Source organism: Orycteropus afer, unplaced genomic scaffold (genome assembly GCF_000298275.1).
Source record: "Orycteropus afer afer isolate SDZICR_OR568_19922 unplaced genomic scaffold, OryAfe1.0 scaffold00127, whole genome shotgun sequence".
NCBI lineage: Eukaryota > Metazoa > Chordata > Mammalia > Tubulidentata > Orycteropodidae > Orycteropus > Orycteropus afer.
The window spans coordinates 6,003,340-6,023,493 of record NW_006921714.1 but is presented as its reverse complement, the minus strand read 5'-3'; the positions used below and the strand labels follow the sequence as shown (position 1 = coordinate 6,023,493).

The 20,154-nt window shown below is 38.8% G+C and overlaps 1 protein-coding gene across 1 annotated transcript in view; it reads right to left on the bottom strand.

The window, feature by feature from the left end:
• Positions 1–20,154, bottom strand: part of UNC79 (unc-79 homolog, NALCN channel complex subunit) — a 284,033-nt gene that overhangs the window by 6,578 nt on the left and 257,301 nt on the right. Inside the window, exons 45-49 of the mRNA XM_042781482.1 lie at positions 17,127–17,216; positions 14,603–14,778; positions 12,699–12,885; positions 11,135–11,332; positions 8,973–9,050 (exon numbers count right to left, since the gene is read on the bottom strand). Of these exons, the coding sequence (XP_042637416.1) occupies positions 8,973–9,050; positions 11,135–11,332; positions 12,699–12,885; positions 14,603–14,778; positions 17,127–17,216 (729 nt within the window). The remainder of the gene's footprint in view (positions 1–8,972; positions 9,051–11,134; positions 11,333–12,698; positions 12,886–14,602; positions 14,779–17,126; positions 17,217–20,154) is intronic.

Below are 20,154 nucleotides of genomic sequence, written 5' to 3'. Positions count from 1 at the left end.
TTACCAGGCATTCAAAGAATCAATATAATGTGGCTTATACTGAGGAAAAAAGCCAGTCAATAGAAGCAGATCCAAAAATGACAACATTAGTAGACAAAGTCATTAAAACAATTATTATAACTATATTCATTCTACAGCTGTATTATATAATTATATAATATCATTATAATTATTATAACTACATTCTATATAGGTCTATAACTATATAGTTATAATTGCTGTAACTATATTCATAGTGGAGAAGGTAGAAGAAACATTGAGCATAAGTAGAGGCATAGAAAATATTATTTGAAGAAAACAGTATTAATAATTCTCTAAATATATTGAAAACTATAAAACTACAGATTCAAGAAGCTCAACAAAAAAAAAGCACAAGAAACAAGAAGAAAGCTATACCAAGGCATCATCAGATAGCTTAACAAAAGTGATAAAGAAAATACCTTAAAAGCAGTCAGAGACAAAAGTCATTGTATAGAGACAAAAACACTAATAACAACACAAGCAAGGAGACAGTGAACTAGGAACATCATGAAAATACTAAGAAGGGGCAAAAAAAAAAAAAATCTGTCAACCTTTAATTCAATACCCAGTGAAATTATCTTTCAAAAATGAATGTAAAATTCATGGGAGAGAAGGACACCGAGAAGAGGTAACTATAGGGTGGAAGTGGGAAGAGAGCTGTTGTATTGTGGGAAATTGCAGTCAATATCATGAGACAAAGTGTGTGTGACCTGCTGTATGGAAAACGAATTTGCTCTGTAAACTTTCACCCAAATCACAATAAAAATTTTTAAAAAAGAAAAAGAATGCAAAACTAAAACTCTTTCAGACTCAGACAGATTTACAAAAACTCAATGAATTCACTGCCAGTAAACCCTTCACAAGAAAAAAATGTTTAAGTCCTTTGGACAGATGAAATATGATAACAGAGGAAAAATCGGTTCTGTACAAAAGAAGGGAAGAACACTGAAAAATGGCAAATATAAATATGCAATAATGGTAAATTTAATGATTTTTAAAAATTGTTTTAAGACATGATTGACTGCTTAACACAAAAAATAATAACAATGTGTTGTTGTTGTTAGGTGCTGTCAAGTTTATAATATACGTAGAAGTAAACAACAACAATAGCACGGGTGGCGAGAAGCTGAAGTCTACTGCTGAGGGGTTCTTACACTACACATGAAATGGTAAATAGTACTTAAGGGTAGACTGTGATAAGTTAAAAACGAATAGCATTAACTCTGAAGCAACCACTAAAACAACAGTAACAACTAAGGTGTATAAACTAATACACCGACTAAAAAAATACTTCTACATAACAAATGTTTCAAAGAAGAAATCAAAGGGGAAATATGAAAGTATTTTCAACTGAATTTACCAAAATTTGAGAATACGCAGCTATAGTAATGCGGAAATGTATAGCACTAAACGCCAATGTTTGAAAAGAAGAAAATTTTCAAATCAATAACCTTAGTTCCCATCTTAAGAAATTAGAAAAAGAAGAGAAAATTATATCCAAAATTAAATAATAAAAAATATTTAATTAGTCTAAAATAATGCAGAAAAAGAGAATCTAAGGAAAAAAAGAATAGATGGGAAATACAGAAAATAAATAACAAGATGATGTATTTAAATGTAATACTATACAAAAACCATTCGCTGAAAATGGTCTTAAAACCCCAATTAAAAGTAAGCAATTGTCAGATTAGATTTGAGGGAGAAAAAAAGCACTACCCAACTGTCTGTTGCCTACCAAAAAAAAGAAAGAAAAAACCCACTTTAACTCTAAATACACAAAGAGGTTAAAGGTCAAAAGATGGGACAAGATATACTATCCTAACACTAAGTAAAAGAAAGCTTCACATCCACCAGTATATGACTGCAATCCAATGATCATGTAACAGCAAGTATCGAGAAGGGTGTGGAGGAACTGGAAGCATCATACACTGCTGATGAGATGTAAAGTGGTTCAGCCACCTTGGAAAACAGTCTGACATTTCCGTAAACAATTAAACATAGAGTTACCGATGCCCAGCAATCCCATTCCTAGAGAATACTTACCCAAGAGAAATGAAAACATACAGCCACACAGAAACTTTACAGAAATGTCTACAGCAGCATCACTCACAAAAGCCAAAAGGTGGAAACAATCCAAATGTTCATCAACAATGGAATGGATACTCAAAATGTGGCATAGCCATACAATAGAATATTTTTTGACTGTGAAAAGAAATGAAGTACTGAAACGTGCTACGACATGGATGAACCTTGAAAGTAGTTTGCTAAGTGAAATAAATCAAACAAAAGACTGCATACCTTATGGGTGCATACAGTGTTTCACAGCTCCTCGGAAAGTTTTCCATTAACATATCAGACAGTGTTTCACTGTTGTCTATAAGGTTCTCAGTGGCCAGTTTTTTCAGAAGTGGATGGCCTTGAATGTAGAGTGGATGCTCTTGAACATAGAGTAGCTAAAGCGAATGGAAGAAATGCTGAAATAAAAGAACTGAGTAGAAGATTTGAAAGGGTGGCTCAAGAAGACAAAATAAAGTGTTATAATGAAATGTGCAAAGATTTGGAGTTAGAAAACTGAAAGGGAAGTACATGCTCAGCATTTCTCAAGCTGAAAGAACTGAAGAAAAAAATTCAAGCCTCAAGTTGCAATATTGAAGGATTCTATGGGCAAGATATTGATTGATGTAGGAAGCATCAAAAAGAAGAAAGGAATACATAGAGTCGATGTATCAAAAAGAATTGGTCGATGTCCCAACTATTTCAGGAGGTTGCATATGATCAAGAACCAGTTGTATTGAAGGAAGAAGTCCACAATGCACTGAAGGAATTGGCAAAAAACAAGGCTCCAGGAATTGATGGGACACCCATTCAGATGTTCCAACAAATAGATGCAGTGCTGGAGGTGCTTACTTGTTTATGCCAAGAAATCTGGAAGACAACTACCTGGCCAGCTAACTGGAAGGGATCAATATTTGTGCCCATTCCAAAGAAAGGTGATCCAACAGAATGTCAAAATTATTGAACAATATCATTAATATCACACACAGGTGGAATCTTGCTGAAGATAATTCAAAATGGTTGCAATAGTATATTGACAGGGACCTTCTAGAAATACAAGTTGGATTCAGAAGAGGACATGGAATCATTTCTGATGTCAGATGGATCTTGGTTGAAAGCAAAGAGTACCAGAAAGATGTCTACTTGTGTTTTATTGACTATACAATGGCATTCAACTGTGTAGATCATAACAAATTATGGATAACATTGTGAAGAATGGGAATTCCAGAACACCTCATTATTCTCATGAAGAACATATACAGAGACAAAGAGCCTTTTTGAAGGGAACAAGGGGATACCACATGGTTTAAAATCAGGAAAGGTGTGTGTTGGGGTTGTATCCTTTCACCATGCTTATTCAATCTGTATGCTGACCAAAGAATCCAAGAAGCTAGGCCAGATGAAGAAGAATGTGGCATCAGGATTGGAGGAAGAACCATTAAGAACCTGAAATACTCAGATGACACAACCTTGCCTGCTGAAAGTGAAGAAGACTCGAAGCACTTACTGATGAAGATCAAAGACTTCACTACGGATTACACCTCAACACAAAGAAAATGAAAATCTCATAACTGGACCAATAAGCAACATCATGATAAATGGCAAAAAGATTGAAGTTATCCGAGATTTCATTTTACTTGGATCCACAGTCAACACCCTTGGAAGCAGTAGTCAGGAAATCAGATGTCATATTGCACTGGGCAAATCTGCTGTGAAAGAACTCTTTCAAGTGTTAAGAAGCAAAGATGTCACTTTGAAGACTAAGGTGCGCCTAACTCAAACCATGGTATTTTCAGTAGCATCATATGAATGTGAAAGCTGGACAGTGAATAAAGAAGACCGAAGAAGAGTTGGTGCCTTTGAATTGTGGTGTTGGCAAAGAATACTGGAAATACCATGGACTTCCAGAAGAATGAACAAATCTGTCCTGGAGGAAATGCTGCCAGAACACTCCTTGGAAGTGAGAATGGCCAGACTTCATCTCACCTTCATGTTGTTAGAAGGAACCTTCCCTGTAGAAGGATATCATGCTTGGTAAAGTGGAGGGTCAGCAAAGAAGGTGGATCAACACAGTGTCTGCAATGATGGGCTCAGGCATGACAATGATTGTGAGGCTGGCACAGGACTGGGTAGTTTTCATTCTGTTGTAACATAGGGTTGCTATGAGTCAGAGCCAACTCGACGGCACCTAACAACAACATATGGTTGCAATCATGTGTAAGTCCAGAATAGGAAAATCTGTAGAGACAGAAAGTAAATTAGTGATTTCCTAGGGATGTGGGAAGGAAGGTGACAGCTAAAGATACAGAGATTCTTCTTCAGGTGATGAAAATGTCCTAGAATTGACTCTGGTGATGGTTGCATATACCTGTGAGAATACTAAAAACTATTGGGTTGTGTATTTTAAATGAGTGAATTGTATAATAAGTGAATTATATCTCAATAAAGCTGTTTAAAACTAGAAAGATAAATAGATAAATTGAATAGCCATATATCTATTTTAAAGTTTGAATTTGTAGTTAAAAAGTCTCCTACAAAGAAAACTCTAAGCCCAGATAATTTTGCTGAGAAATTCTACAAAACACATAAAAGAGAAATAATACTGATTCCACCCAAACTTTTTCAGAAAGCAGAAAAGGAAGAAATATTTCCAAAGTCAGTCTATGAAGCAAACATTACCCTGATACCAAAACAACAACAAAAAAAGACATTTCAAGAAAAGAAAATTACAGCCCAATAACTATCATGAATATAGACACAAAAAATGCCTATTGGAGGATGTAGCCAGCATAATGAGAAAAGAAAAAGAAATGAAATAATAAAGATTGGAAAAGAAGAAATGAAACTGCCTTTATACGCACATACCATTATTGCCTATTTAGAGAATCTGATGAAAAGTACAAAAAAGAATGTTACTAAAACTAATAGAGGAGCTCTGGTGGCGTAGTGCCTAAGGCACTTGAGGCGGTTCAAACCCACCAGCCACTCCTCAGAAGGAAGGTTTGGCAATCTACTTCTGTAGTGATACTGCCTTGGCAACCCAAGGAGGCGTCGCTATGAGTCAGGTCCGACTTGATGGCACATAACAACAACAAAAAAAACCCTAAAATAGATTGGAAATTATAAGGTTATATATAAAATATAAGGCCGATATAAAAATCTGTTTTTACTAGCAACAAACAAGGAAAAAAATTTTTTTAAAATATAACATTTATAATAGTAAAGCATAACTTCATACCTAACACTACAATATATTTAAGGATAAGTTTGACAAAAATGTTAGGCATGCATATGGAAAACTATAAAATACTGCTGAGAAAAAATTAAAGAAGGCATAAATACATGGAAAGATATATTGTGTTCATGGATTAGAACATTCAATATTGTCAAGATGTTAATTCTCCTCAAAGTGATCTACACTTTCATTGAAATCCCAATTAAATTCTCAGCAGGCTTTCTGTAGAAGTTGAGAAGTTTATTTTAAAATTTATCTAAAATGCAAAGGACTTAGAACAGCCAAAACAATTTTGAAAAAGAAGAAGAAATGTATCAAACAAACACTGCTTGATTTCAAGACTTATTGTAAACCTATAGTAATCCAGACAGTGGGGTAAAATGATAAGGAGACCAACAAACACAATAAAAAGTACAGAAATGGAACAGTCTCTCTCTCTCTCTCTATATATATATATATACATACACATATATATACACAGTCAGTTGACTTTTCACAAAAGTGCAAAGGCAATTCCATGGAGAAAGGGTAGAATTTTCAACAAATGATTCTGGAACAATTGGATATTCATAAGTACCATACCTCAAACAATACTTAATACCACATACAAAAACTAACTCAAAGTGGACCACAGACCCACAGAAATACCCAAAACTAGAAAACGTCTGGAAGAAAAGCTTTGGGCTCTCAAATTAGACATAGATAGACATGGTTTAGATAGGGCCTCTAGCCCAATCCATAAAAGAAAAACCTGTTATTCATCAAAATTAAGATCATCTGCTCTTTGAAAGACAAAGATAAGCCACAGAGAAAACTTTTGCAAATCATATATCTAATAAAGGACATGTGCCTCAAAGTTCAATAATAAGAAAAATAAATAAATAACAGGCAAATAATGTGAACAGACCAAGAATAGATATGAATAGCAAATGTTGTTGTTGTTACATACCGTTGAGTCAGATCTGACTCATAGTGACCCCTCCTTGGGTTTCCGAGGCGGTATCACTACGGAAGTAGGTTGCCCCATCTTCCCTCCGAGGAGTGGCTGGTGGGTTTGAACCACCAGCCTTCTGGTTAGCAGTCAAGTGCCTTAGGTGCTATGCTACCAGAGCTCCATGAATAGCAAATAAGCACGTGAAAAGATGCTTACCATCATTTGTCAACAGGCAAATACAAGTCAAAACCACAATGAGATCACACAACTCGTAGAAAAACCAAAAGCCAAACCCACTGCCATTGAGTCAATTCTAACTCATAGTGACCCTATAGGACAGAGTAGACCTGCTCCATAGGCTGTAAGTCTTTACAGAAGCAGACTGCCTCATCTTTCTCCCATGGAGTGGCTACTAGGTTTGAACCAGCAAACATCTGATTAGCAGCCAAATGGGTTAACCAGTATATTACCAGAGCTCCTTCCATGACTCTTAGAATGACTGAAATCAAACACTGAATATACCAAGTGTTGGCGAAGATGTGGAAGAACTAGGACTCTCAACCACTGCTGGTGTGAATGCAACATGGCAGGTTACAAGGAGAGGAGGAAGAGAGGGATTATAAATTGGCCCAAGAAAACTTTTGGGGTGACTGGTATGCTTGTTATCTTGATTGTGGTGATGGATAGACATATGTCAAAATTTATCAAATTGTACATTTTAAATATGTACAGCTTACTGTATGTGAATTATACTTCAATAAAGCTGTGAAAAATAAAATCAAATGTGATCATTCCATTGTGGCTCATATAGTTTTCTCTCATAGTGTTGACTTTTGCTGTTGGCTATCTAGCTATACATTTGGGCCAACAACTTTGCAGTGTCCTACAATAAGCAAGTTTTCCCTGCAAATAGGCTGCTTCTCTTCATCCCAGTGTAAATTAACTTGACAAATGTCCTTTATTGAAGAATAGAGTCAATCAAGGAACACAACAGCAACTTGTAAGTTTCCAAATTGATGTACCTTGTGGTGGTAGGTGCTGACCAAGATAATAGAATACAGAAGTGAGCGTAAAAAAAGGAAAAAGTACAAAGGGAGAAAAAAAAAAAAAAGAATCCATGAGCGAGAGAAAGGGAGAGGAGGGAAAAAGATAAAGTGAGGGTGAAACCAAGTGTTCATTTACTCCTTGGTTTTTGTTTTCATTTTTACTTTTTTTTTTTTTTTTTATCACACTACTAAGTTCCTGATGTCCCTGGCAGATGACAAACATTTAAGATTATTTTCATACATTGTATAATGATTTAGAATACTAATATCTGAAACGAAGTTTATCTTAGAAAAAATGACCAGCTACCACATAAATCACAGGACTCATTAACAACCTGTGATATACAGATGACACAACTTTGCTTGCTGAAAGCAAAAAAGACTTGAAGCACTTAGTGATGAAGATCAAAGACTACAGTCTTCAGCATGGATTACACCTCAACATAAAGAAAGCAAAAATCATCACAACTGGACCAATAGGCAACATCATGACAAATGGGGAAAAGATAGCAGTTATCAAGGATTTCATTTTATTTGGATCCGTAGTCAATGTCCATGGAAGCAGTAGTCAAGAAATCAAATGATTTCTGCATGGGGCACATCTGCTGAAAAAGACCTCTTTAAAGTTAAAAAGTAAAGATGTGCGCTAAGGTACACCTGACCCAAGTGACAGTATTTTCAATGGCTCTTTCATATGTGAAAGCTGGACAATAAATAAAAAAGACTGAACAAGAATTGATGCCTTTGAAGTACGGTGTTTGTGAAGAATAGTGAATACACCATGGAACTACTAGAAGAATAAACAAATCTGTCTTGGAAGAAGTATAGGCAGAATGCTCCTTAGAAGTAAAGATGGTGAGAGTTTGTCTCACATTCCTTGAACCTCTTATCAGGAAAAACCTGTCTGTAGAGGAGGACGTCATGCTTGGCAAAGAAGAGGGTCAGCAAAAAAGAGGAAGACCCTCAACTGGATGGACTGACACAGTGGCTGCAACAACGGGCTCTAACCCAGCAACGGAAGTGAGGATGGTGCAGGACCAGGCATGCTTCACTCTGTTGTACACAGGGTCACAGTGAGTCCAAATGGACCCAACGGCACCTAACAACAACCACATCAATTATAATTTTCCCTCATCTTCTGGATATATTCACAAGGTAAGGTGCCACCGACCAATTTTCAGAACACTTTCAGATCAGCTATTCCTCAGTAATATTTCAAACACTTCTTGTTCCATTTAATCTTATTCCGACATAACTTACCTTAGCAGAGTTGGTCACGGTGGAGCAAGGGCAAAAATAACCAAATAACTATTTGGCAGAAGTTGTTATATAAGCCTGAATCCTCCATCCCCAACTCCGAATACTGAAACTAGGGCAGTTTTATTGTCCCCTTCAGAAAGTACATTCAAAATAAAACCACATTTTTTTTTTTTTTAACAATAAAAAATGGTCTAGACTTAGGGGGCAGGAGTGCTTAGGAGGGAAGGACACAGGGAAGAGGTACCTATGGGGAGGAAGTGGGAAGGGGAGCTGTTGCATTGTGGGAAATTGCAGACGATGTCATGAGACAAAGTGTATTTGAACTGCTGTATGGAAAGTGAATTTGCTCTGTAAATTTCACCCAAATCACAATAAAATTTTTTTTTTAAATGGTGTAGAAAAAGCTGTAAGATTGTCCTACCTTGACAAAAATTGTTGAATTGCATTCTTGCAATGCCTCCATTAAACTAATCACGTGGAGACACACCATTTCTACCATCTGAAACAACAAATAGGAAAATCAATTCCACTCCCAATGATATGGAAACTTTGCAAAGTCTTCGCAGCCATGGAGAATCGACTGGCCTGTGCCCTGCCCTGTGACGTCTTTCTGCATAATGACCATAGGGACCACACAGAGGGTGTTTGTTCTCCTCTACATCCTCAAACTGGGGACTGAATGAGAAAGCTCAGAGGTTTTGCAGTTGGCATGCCATTCTCGCCTAACTCAGAGCTCCTGGTGGCACTCGGTATTGACCTCACTAATCCGCACTGCTCTCTGACTCACACCAGAGGATAAATGGCTTCCGCGGCCTTGTTTCCAGCTATAGAGCTCTTTGGGCTTAAATCCTGTTTTCCATCTTGATCCTCTCTGCACAGTTTCTTCATCAGGCGTGGCTGCTTAATTTATTGCAGGTCTGGCTTTGAAGCTCAAATCTCTGTGGCACAAGGTAGCCATGCTTTAATGCCAGTTCAAAAGTACAACAGAAATTATATCGTTCATCAGAACTTCCTGCAGCTGGATTATAAGCCCTCCAGGGGATTTTACCTGTCTGGTTTATATGGTCTAACAAAATTCTCAGAATAAATTAAGTTACATTTCTTTGTCACCTCATGTGCATAAAACTCATTTGTAACAAATTCATTTATAACATCATTTGTACAGAATTCATTCATAAGCAATGCACTGATCACATATGCATTATCAAGAGAGATTTAGGGGAGGGGTAGTATTGGTATCAAAAACCCAGTGACAATATAAAGAAATTTCCAATTCTGACCTGTTTAAAGTCTTAGTTTCATTACCTGTAAAATAACTGGATAGAACATTTGGTCTCCAAGCCCTTCGTTAGTTCTAGAATCTATAATCCTATAAATATAATTATCTCCATGGCAGAACTGTTTGTGAATCCTGAAATTTTCACATAAATTTCCTCTAAGTTGACCTAAAATGTGTCTTTCATACAGAATTGCCTTATAAAATGTACTTTACTTTGGGAAAAAAAATTAATAATAAAGCTTCACTAAAGGATATGTATACTCCCCTCTCCAGTTAAAGCTAAAAGAAAATATTTCTCACCTTAATCTTCAATTAATCAAAAATCATTTCTTGACTGCTTTTTGTGGACAGTGCAGTGTTGGATTTGTGGGCTGTTCATAAGATAAAACCCCACTGATGGTGTTGCCTGTAACCAAGAGCCTGGTTGCTTCTCCCCCAGCTGAGAACCCTCAAATGTAGCAAATCAAACCAAGAGGTCCCCTTGTAAGCTCCTTATCCCCTCCAGCCTTGACTCCATGAGCACTCACCCAAATTGGTTCAATGCAGTTGGCTCATGCTGACCACCCTCAGATGTTTTCCAGTGAGATTGGGTGGAGCCCCTCTCTCTGGGAGCCATTCACATCCAAATGGATTTGAGGATTAGATCATTTAGGTGCTTATAGGGCAACCCCAAAAGGGAAGGGTTTTTTTAGGCTTTGGTCCCTGACAGGAATGAACATGCCTGGTTGGTCTGCTCTTAAACCAATGCAAAAAGTCTCCTAAATTTGATATGATTTCCCCAAATTGCCTGTTGTTGTTATGTGCCATCAAGTAGGACCCGACTCATAGCGACCCCTCCTTGGGTTTCCGAGGTGGTATCACTACGGAAGTAGATTGTCCCATCTTCCTTCCGAGGAATGGCTGGTAGGTTCGAACCGCCAGCCTTCTGGTTAGCAGTCAAGTGCCTTAGGCACTACGCTACCAGAGCTCCCAAATTGCTTAGAAATCCCAAAATAATATGAATCTCACTCCTAAGTCCCTGACTTTATAGCATCAAAACAATTCTGCAAAGGCAAAATTTCATATAAATTCCATTTGACACTAGGTAAAGAAAACAAAATTATTTTTACTGAATTTACTTGTTTGCTTTATTTTTAATCTAAATTCTTAAGCAAGTAGAATGTGCCATTTATCGTGTAACAAATCATCATTTATTTATATAATATCACCACTGAGGCCTTTAGAAGGCAGATGGTGTGAGGACTGAGAGTGGTTTGTGCTTTTTGAGATCCTACCTAGGAGGGGAAACCTATTCGTGAACTTACCACTTTGTTATGGGCCATTAGTTGCAGGATGCTGGGTGTGACCCTACTCCAAAACTCCAGTGCTGTCAGAATCGCTGTGAAGCTGAATTCATTCTGATTTTGGACATTTGTAGCTACCGCACTCTGCTCACAATACACCGTCCAGAGCTGAGCAAAGATGAACGCATGGAAGAGGGAACACATGTGCAGCACAGAGGTCTGAAAAGGAAGAAGACAGGGAGCCGTTAAGCCCTAGTCCGTGCAGCAGCCAAAAGCATCTAATTCAAGTGGTCCAAGGCTGAAAGAGTTCTCTCTGAGTTAAGACTCATGACTCATCACCTGCAAGCAATCTGCTCTTGCTCAGGCAGTGGGAGTGTGCTCAGAGAACAAAGCATCTTTTCAAAGAGAAGGCACCTTAAATTGCAGAATAAATCTGCCCACCCTCTGTCCTTTAATGAAACTGACGTTCCCACTCCTAAACTAGATTAGGGTGTTGAAAATGGTGTCAGCACACCACTGTAGGGTGTTTCCTCTGTAACATGGGGCACCCTCCTTCAAGACTTGTGGTTAGAAGTAAACAAGGTGATGCATCTGAAAGCTCTGTCCAGTACGTAATCATTGTTGTCGCAGAGCAATACTCACACGAGTAGCAGGCACTGAGGGAGTGAGCACCTACAACATCCCAGCAGATCACCTGCCACAGTTCTCAAACCACCCCTCGTCTACTTTACAGGCCAGAAAACACAGCTCAGAGAAGTTAAGTAACTCTTCCAAGGTTACAAAATTAGAAAGTAGCAAAGTTAGGGATCAAACACAGATCTGGGTGGAAATGTTAGGGAACTGACTGGCTTTTTGCAAACATCATTCAGGTCATTCGGACAGACATTCTATTTAAAACTCACCCTCGCCTAAATGCCAGCTGTCACCAAACCCACTAAAACCTCTCAGAACTTGCCTGAACTTCTGTAATGGGCCCTTGGCTCCTCTTGACAGATAGTGCCCATGTGTCTGGTGTCTGTGTGTGGGCTCATGACCGATGCCTTCCCTGGATTTACTTGATTCACTTAAACACATCATCAGTATCTACAGTTTGCAAATGTCCTGCGTATAGGTGGTTCCACCTTGTGCTTTAGTGAGTTCCCAGCTGGCCTTATTTTCACTTTGTATTTTCACGTATCTCTAGAGACTTGAGTTTAAAAAATAGTGCATGAGGAATTAGATAGACCATAAATTTTCCTCTACTTCATATCTGCTTCTAAAAACTGATGGTAGACTTTTTATCATATTTCTAGCCTTTTATTTCTCTTCATTATTTTGAGACAGAAATGCCTAGGAAGCTAGCTCTTGCTTGCTTCCATAATTTATCTTCCTAAAAGTAAACTGAAAAACAATTTTGGGGAAATAACAGTAGTCTGGGAATTTAAACGACTTTAAATAAGGCATTAGCACAAAGTTGCTCTTCTAACATCCACAGGAGGGCAAGTGATAAGATGCATTTTCTTCTCAGAAGAAACATAATTGGCTGATAAGGGTTTCCATTAGCAATTTCGATGCATATGGTCTTAATCTTGCAGAAATCACTTACCTTTGATTGCTCTGGAAATCCAATGAGGATAACAATGAGATGGTCTGCAATATGGGAACCTGCATCCAGAGGTATAGGGAGGCAGGGAGAGGAGGCATTGGGACACACTGCATTATGAGTGAGGGAACCCAGCAGCAGCCAGGACAGCAGACGGATGTGGGAGACACACTCGATGAATTCTTTAGGTCTATTAGAGAAGAAGGAAGTTTGAATGATGGTTTTAAGTATTCTGTCTCATTGAGTGCTCAATAAATGTTTACTGAAGGAAAGAATTAAAAGAGTGATCCTGTGGGCAATTATATGAAATAAAACACCAAGGCAACAGAACGCCAATAAAATAATGTATATTTTGTTTATCATTTTAATCCTGGATTTTGGCTTCTTGAACAAATAAATAGCAGCCTGTGGTGACACCGGATTAAATACTCTGCCTCCTTCTTCCACACACACCTGGCTTTCTCTCCCACTAGCTTTTCATTTTAAACATTTTTTTTTTTCCTTCCCTCTCATTAAAAAGTTATTTGACGCAGGGGACATCAAGCTCAATTGGCATAACATACTACACAAAACATTGTTCCACATCCTACTTTGGTGAATAGCGACTGGGATCTTAAAAGCTTGCAAGCAGCCATCTAGATGCAACAATGGGTCTCTCCTTGTCCAGAGCAAAGAAAGATGAAGAAAACCAAAGATTCATGGAAACAATTAGTCCAAGAGACTGGTACACCATGTGATCCTCAGCCTATATGACTATGAAACCAGAAGAACTAGATGGTGCCTGGCTACCACTGTCAACCACTCAGAGAGGGATATATGTAGGAGATCCTGGATAGAGTGGAAGAACATTATGGAACAAACTCAAAATCATTTGGGAAAAAAAAAGAAAAATGGACCAGGTTTGCTGGTCTGATAGAGGCTGGTGGAACCACTGGACTGTGGCCCCTAGCTGCCCTTCAAGTTTGGAATTAAACCCACTCCTGTGGTTTCCAGCCAAACAAAAAACAGGCGTAAGAGGTGAACATTTACACTAAGTAGATACGTAGATACACCCCTTGGAAAGAACAATCATAGGAGAATATAAGGGTTGTGTATGCACAGAGAGACAGCTCAGGGGGTAGGAGTGCATGGAGGGATGGACACAGGGAAGAGGTAACTATGGGGAGGAAGTGGGAAGAGAGCTGTTGCATTGGGGTAAATTACAGTCAATGTTATGAGACAAAGTGTATATGAACTGCTGTATGGAAAGTGAATTTGCTCTGTAAACTTTCACTCAAATCACAATTAAAAAAAAAAAAGTTATCTGACATCCCCGTTAGAGGGGAAAAGGAGAAGATATACACAGTCACCTATTTTCTATTTTCTCCTCCTGCTGTTCTCACCCCTAACTCCAAACCTTGTCTCCAGCCAGGAAGGCCAACCATACAAAAGCACAGGCTCAAGTCTGCTCTGAGTTGCCAGCTGAACCAGCCCATACTCACCTTTCCCTTGTTTAGCCTCCCTTACAAATAGGATCAGGGGGTTGTACCTCCTTGATTAGACTTTGTTCCAGCTATACTCTAAGCTCCTTGAAGGCAGAGATTATGGAAGTACTTATTAAATACCTACTGATTTCTTTAAGTTGAAATTAAGAGCTAAAGTGACTGTTTTAGGTCCCAAGTTGTCATTATCCATCATGATGGAGGCAAGTTCTTTTGTTGGCAGCATGTCATGAAGTGCTTGCATATATTAATGTTGCCAGGTAAGCAAGTAAGTATGCAGATGGACCTTCATTTCCATCTTATTAAACAATCATGTTCTACCTCTATAAACCTTAGATTCATTCGTTTTGCTCCAGCTGAGCCCCTGGAAATTCCCTATCATTTCCTGATTTGCTTATACTCCTTTTGGAAAAATAAGGGTCTTACCCTTGTTGCATGGCAGATGGAGGGTGATAGAGCCAAGGCAGGTACCGAATCACAGCTTTATTATCTCTGTGGTTGCCCCGTGAGATTTCCATGGCTGCGATCTGGGCCAGCCCGACTTTGAGATGTCCGCCAAATGTATCTTCATGCAGAGGCTGGGAACAGGCCTTCATGTGGCTCTGCAAAACCAGACAGTACATTGAAACTCTGCACGGTGCCTGGAGATAGCTCTTTAAAATGGGGAGCTTGACATTTAGTTTCCTCCTGTCACCACTTCCAAGTACACACCCTGCTTAAACTTCTTCAGTTGTTTCCCATAGTTCTTAGGACAAAGGGGGTGTTGGGGGGGAATTCTTAGATGGCCTAGAAAACCCGGAATGATGTAGCTACTGCAGACCTCTGCCCCTCACCCTCTTATCCCTATGGCTTGGCCATACTGGCTTTCCGTACTCCCTCTCACAGCCAGGTCTTTCCTCATGTTGTTTTCCCTGCCTGGAATACTTTAATGGCCTCTTTTCACCAAATTAACTGCTCAAGTATCACTTCCTCCAGGAAGCCTTCTCTGGCTGGATCAAATTTTCCCGTTAGAGGATTTGTGTGTCAGAGTGAGAATTACCCTTTTGTGTTGTTGAAGTTTCCATTAAATTCTGCCTCCCTTGCTAGATTATAATTAAATGAGGATAGCCACTGTGTTATTTTTGCTCAGCATTGTCTCCTTAATGCCTAGAACTGGGTCAGGTACATTGTAGGTGCTCAATATGTGTCTGTTGAACTACTTTAGAAAGATTCATTTTTTCAGTGTGACACAGTGGGAAGAGAACTGAACTGGAATTAGGAGACCTAGGTTGCAGATCCTGCTTGACCCGCATTAGTTGTATGGCCTTGGACAAGCCACTCACCCATCTACCTTTTGGATATGTTTCCAAATATATAAACCAGATGGTTGAATTATGTCTGTAGTGCCCAATTCTTTGATCATCAAGGATCCCTTTTCTTTCTTTCTCCATGTCTACAAAACAAGCTAAAAACTTGTAGGAAATCATTGTTTCCTCTTCTCTATACATCAAAGTCATTTAAATGAGTATCCTGAGAGTCAGCAGTCAGTAGCCCATGAACAAACAAGAGCTAAGGATGCGGATTTATAAATTACTGGATTTAGGTATCATGAGAAATTAAACTTAAATTTTTATTCTATTTTCTGTTTAGCATTTGTACATCTATGACTATACCAAGAAATACTTTGCTCATCTCAGCAGAGTCTGAAAACTGAGTGCAGTGGTGATGCCACCATAGCTTTAGCTAATCACTAATCACCGTCTTGGATTACTAGCTTCCTGTTTATCATAAAGGCATCCTTTAATGTCAGGCTGCAATTTGGCTGTTCTTGGGCCATGTCTGTTCTCTTCTGCGCTCTTTCCAAGGCCTTCCTCAAATCTCCCAGACCATTAATCTTCAGCTCCCTAGCTGAATCATAGCAGGGAAATTGACTTGCATCAGCAATTCATCACACGCCACAAAACAATACGTGCAACAACTTCTCTTGGATTTTGTCTACATGCAAATTAAATGTTGTTCTATCCTTGTTCTTGTATTATTTTCTTGAAGAAGTTAGCTTCAGTGAAGACAACAATAAAAGGCTTACGTTTGCATAATGTGTTACAATATACAAAAGTCTTCACATTCATTATATCCACTCCTCACTTATTGGCATGTTTAGGTCCCAAAGACCAGGTCATTAAGCAAAAGTGGAGGATGACCACATCAGATCACAAAAGGGAAGATGATATCATTACATCACTGCCAAATTACATTGTTATGTAACTGCCAAACCACCAAGAATCATGGCCCAGCCAAGTTGTCACAAAACCTTAATCAGCACAGCTAGCGTCACTCTCACCTTACAGCGCAGTGTTCACTCCCACCAGATGAACACCGTCAATGTGCAAAACAGTCAGATAGTAGATTATTCACTATTGTTGTAAATGTGAAATGTCAGATAACAAGACAGTTGATAAGTAAGGAGTAGGTGTATTTCACAGCAAACCTAGCAGTCAGGCAAGGTAGGTGCTATTAAGACTTATTTCCCAAGTGAGGAAACTGAGGCTCTCGGCAGCTAAATGATACGATGTGGTACAGAGAAAAGGGGATGGGCTTGGAGTCACTACAGTTTTCATTTTAACTGCTGACCTCACCACTTATTAGCAGGGTAGCCTTGAGCAGACACCTTTCCCTCGTCAAGGCCTGTTTCTGCATTTGTAAAATGAGAACAATACCTTAACAGGGGGATTGTGACAACTGAATAAACGGCACATGAAGGCAGACACACAGTTAGGCCTAATCTTTTTTTTTTCCCCTTTCTCCTTTTCCTCTTTGCAGAGCTGGGACCCAATTCTTCAGACTCCTCAGTCATGACCTCATTCTAGGATGCCACATAGCTGTAACAACAAGGTCCCCGTCACCTGCTCAGTTCTCTAAGAATGTCTGTGCTTTGTAGACCTAGGAGACGGATGGACCAAAGCTCTCTTACCTTCAGCTTGGTGAGGGTGTGCATGTCAGCCATGAAATCCAGCACTTCATTGATGTACTGCCGCATGCACTCCATCGCCGCCGTCCCACACTGAAACAAAGGACACCACTGGGTCTTGGGCTGAGGGACGTCTTTGCACTCGCCCTCACTCCAGTGACCATCACTCTGACTTCCCGCTGCCTGCTAAGGAGTTGTTTCATTCTCTGGATTTCTGACTCATTCCGTTGCCCTCAGCATTATCAGTGATTATGTCCGCCAACATGAGCCAGTTTGGACAAAATCATTAAAAGGATTGTGGTGTAGAGCAAGGAAGCAGGGAAGGCCTAGAGGAGACAGGATATTCAACTGGGCAATTTAAGTGGTATCTGCTTGCTTATTTTCAACTGGTTTTTATACAAAGATGTAACTTATGTAAAGCCATTAGTATCTGCATCTTTATGACCTGGATCATCCCACAACTACAGTCACACTTTATCATCTAGGAAGTCTGAAACCCACCGCCATCGAGTCAATTCTGACTTACAGTGACCCTAGCACATAGAGTAGAACTGCCCCCATAGGGTTTCCAAGGTTGTACATGTTTATGGAAGCAGATTGCCTCAGCGTTCTCCCATGGAACGGCTAGTGGGTTTGAACCACTGATCCTCTGGTTAGCAGCCCAGTGTTTTAACCACTATGCCATCAGAGCTCCTTAAAAACACATAAGATATACACCACCAAATTCTACCACCAGAATCTGGAATCTTTTTCTATCAAAATAATAATAATAAAGTATACAAACAAAAGCCATGCTTGCTGCAAGAGTCGGAAATTTGCATATTCAAGTCAAATCGCTTACAACTGAACTTCCCATATACAGTGGGTATACTGTTAAGTAGATAAACGTATTATTATCTAGTTCCTGTAGAAATTTTTAAAAAAATTAAAAAAGGAATGAAGTGAAATGGCCATCTTTTCCCTGTATGTTAGCAGTGTGTCTAGGAAGTCTTAAAGAAAAGGAACAAGTACATGAACAAGAAAGCACGCTTGCTTTTTAGGTTATTCAGTGGCACAAATCTGCTCTCTCCAGGCAGTGCAATGGATTCAGGGTTCAAGGAAGAAAAGGAAAGGAACAGGCAGATTGCTCCTTCAAAGCCGCACTGAGAGAGCCCACAGGTCAGCTGGGTGCAACGTGGTGGAAAGCAGCAGGTTTTGAAGCCAAATGAATACGGAGCCAAAGGCCTTTCTCAGGTTTATTTAGGAAAGTCTGGAACATTATACACTGAACTAGCTCAGCGCATGGCCCTCCTTTCCCATCTCCGTGTCAATCTGCATGGCACTGAACTACCCCACCTTCCGTCTCTTCTAGAATGTCATGCCTGTCAGTCCCTCTGACAGGATAACAAACAGTCAAAGAAGGTCACTGGCAGCTCTGTCGAGAGGGTTTCCCAAGCATTTCATAGGTTCTAAGGTTTTCTTCTTTTAATTTAAACCAAGGGAAGGAATTAGAAAAGGTTATTGTGCTCCTGCTTTGGGAATATTAATCCTTCAGGACATGAAAGGCCCCCCCCCCCCACCACTGATCCCATCTTCCTGACCTTTCACACCGCATGCAAATAAGTGCACAGGCCCCAATGCTGAGTTTCTTGAAAAGGATTTGTTTCTTTCATAGGCAATATTTACATCACTTCAACTTGGCAAATGTCACAGAAGATAATTGCTGGGAGCATGATCCAATATTTGTCTTTTAAGTTTGAATTTCAAACTATGAGAGCAAAGCCTTTCCTATTACCTGGTTACTTTTGTTCAAGAGGCGGCAACTGCATCTAATAAAAGCCTTAAAATCCACTTAGTCAGGATATCTAGTGAGCCAGCCGCACTCATAAAACAAAGGATGTTATTTCCAACCATCCCTTTTCTTCTTTGTAAAGTGTGTATGTATAACTGTAGCTATGTTATTAAAAATTTTCTTAAAAATAGGAAGATTCAAGCTCCATTTGTTTCAGAAGGCCTATATTTATTTCAATAGAAAAACTGAGAAATGAGCTGAAAACATGGACTCTAACCTCAAATATATGACTTAAAGTGAATCAGATCCAATTCTTCCACAAAATTTATACTTGATTTTAAAATTACATTTCTTAGATTATAAAAGTAACATGTGTTCAATGTAGAAAACTTGGAAAATATGAATAGATAATAAAAAAGAAAAATTTAAATCATCATAAGCCCAATTAACATCCCCCACCCCTGGAAAACCATTGTTCATAATTCCTTCCAAGTTTTTTTTTTAATGCATATAACATACATATATATTTTTATAAGACATATTTTTTTTCTAATCTTCTTTTTAATTAAATCCATCCTATGCACTTTGCAATGGATATTCTTTGAAAACTTGATAGAGGAGCCACATAATAGTTTCTTATGGGTGTACCTTATTTTATTTAAACAATATCTTAATGCTGGGTATTTGTTTTATTTCCCTACTTTGGTTATTTTAAATGATGCTTTAATAAATACACTTGTAAATCCATCTTCAGGGGCATACTGAATTATTTTCTCAAACACATTCCAAAAAGCAGATTGTCAAACTGCCCTCAGCAAAGTAGTACCATTTTTCACTAACTACCATTAGTTTACAAGAAGGCTTGCGTCATCTCACTATCAATGACTTTTATCTTTGCAAAATATATGCTGTTCACCCCATGGCTCAGCTTTCAGCCAAATAAAAGCTAGGCCTCTAAGGTGAACACTAACACCAGCGAGGTACTCGACCTTTAGAACAATCAACCACAGGATTGAAAGGGCAGCAATGCCCGGGGATAAGCTCAGAAGACAGGAAGGGACAGGAAAGAAAGATGAATAGAAGTGGGAAACACAGAGTGGAAGTGAGAAGAGTGATGCGACACTCTGGGGACTGTGGTCAATGTCCCGAAACAAAATGTGTATGAACTGTTGAATGGAAACCAATGTGCCCCGGAAACTTTCACCCAAATCACAATAAAGTTATAAAAATATATATTTTATATATACACTGGATTCACTA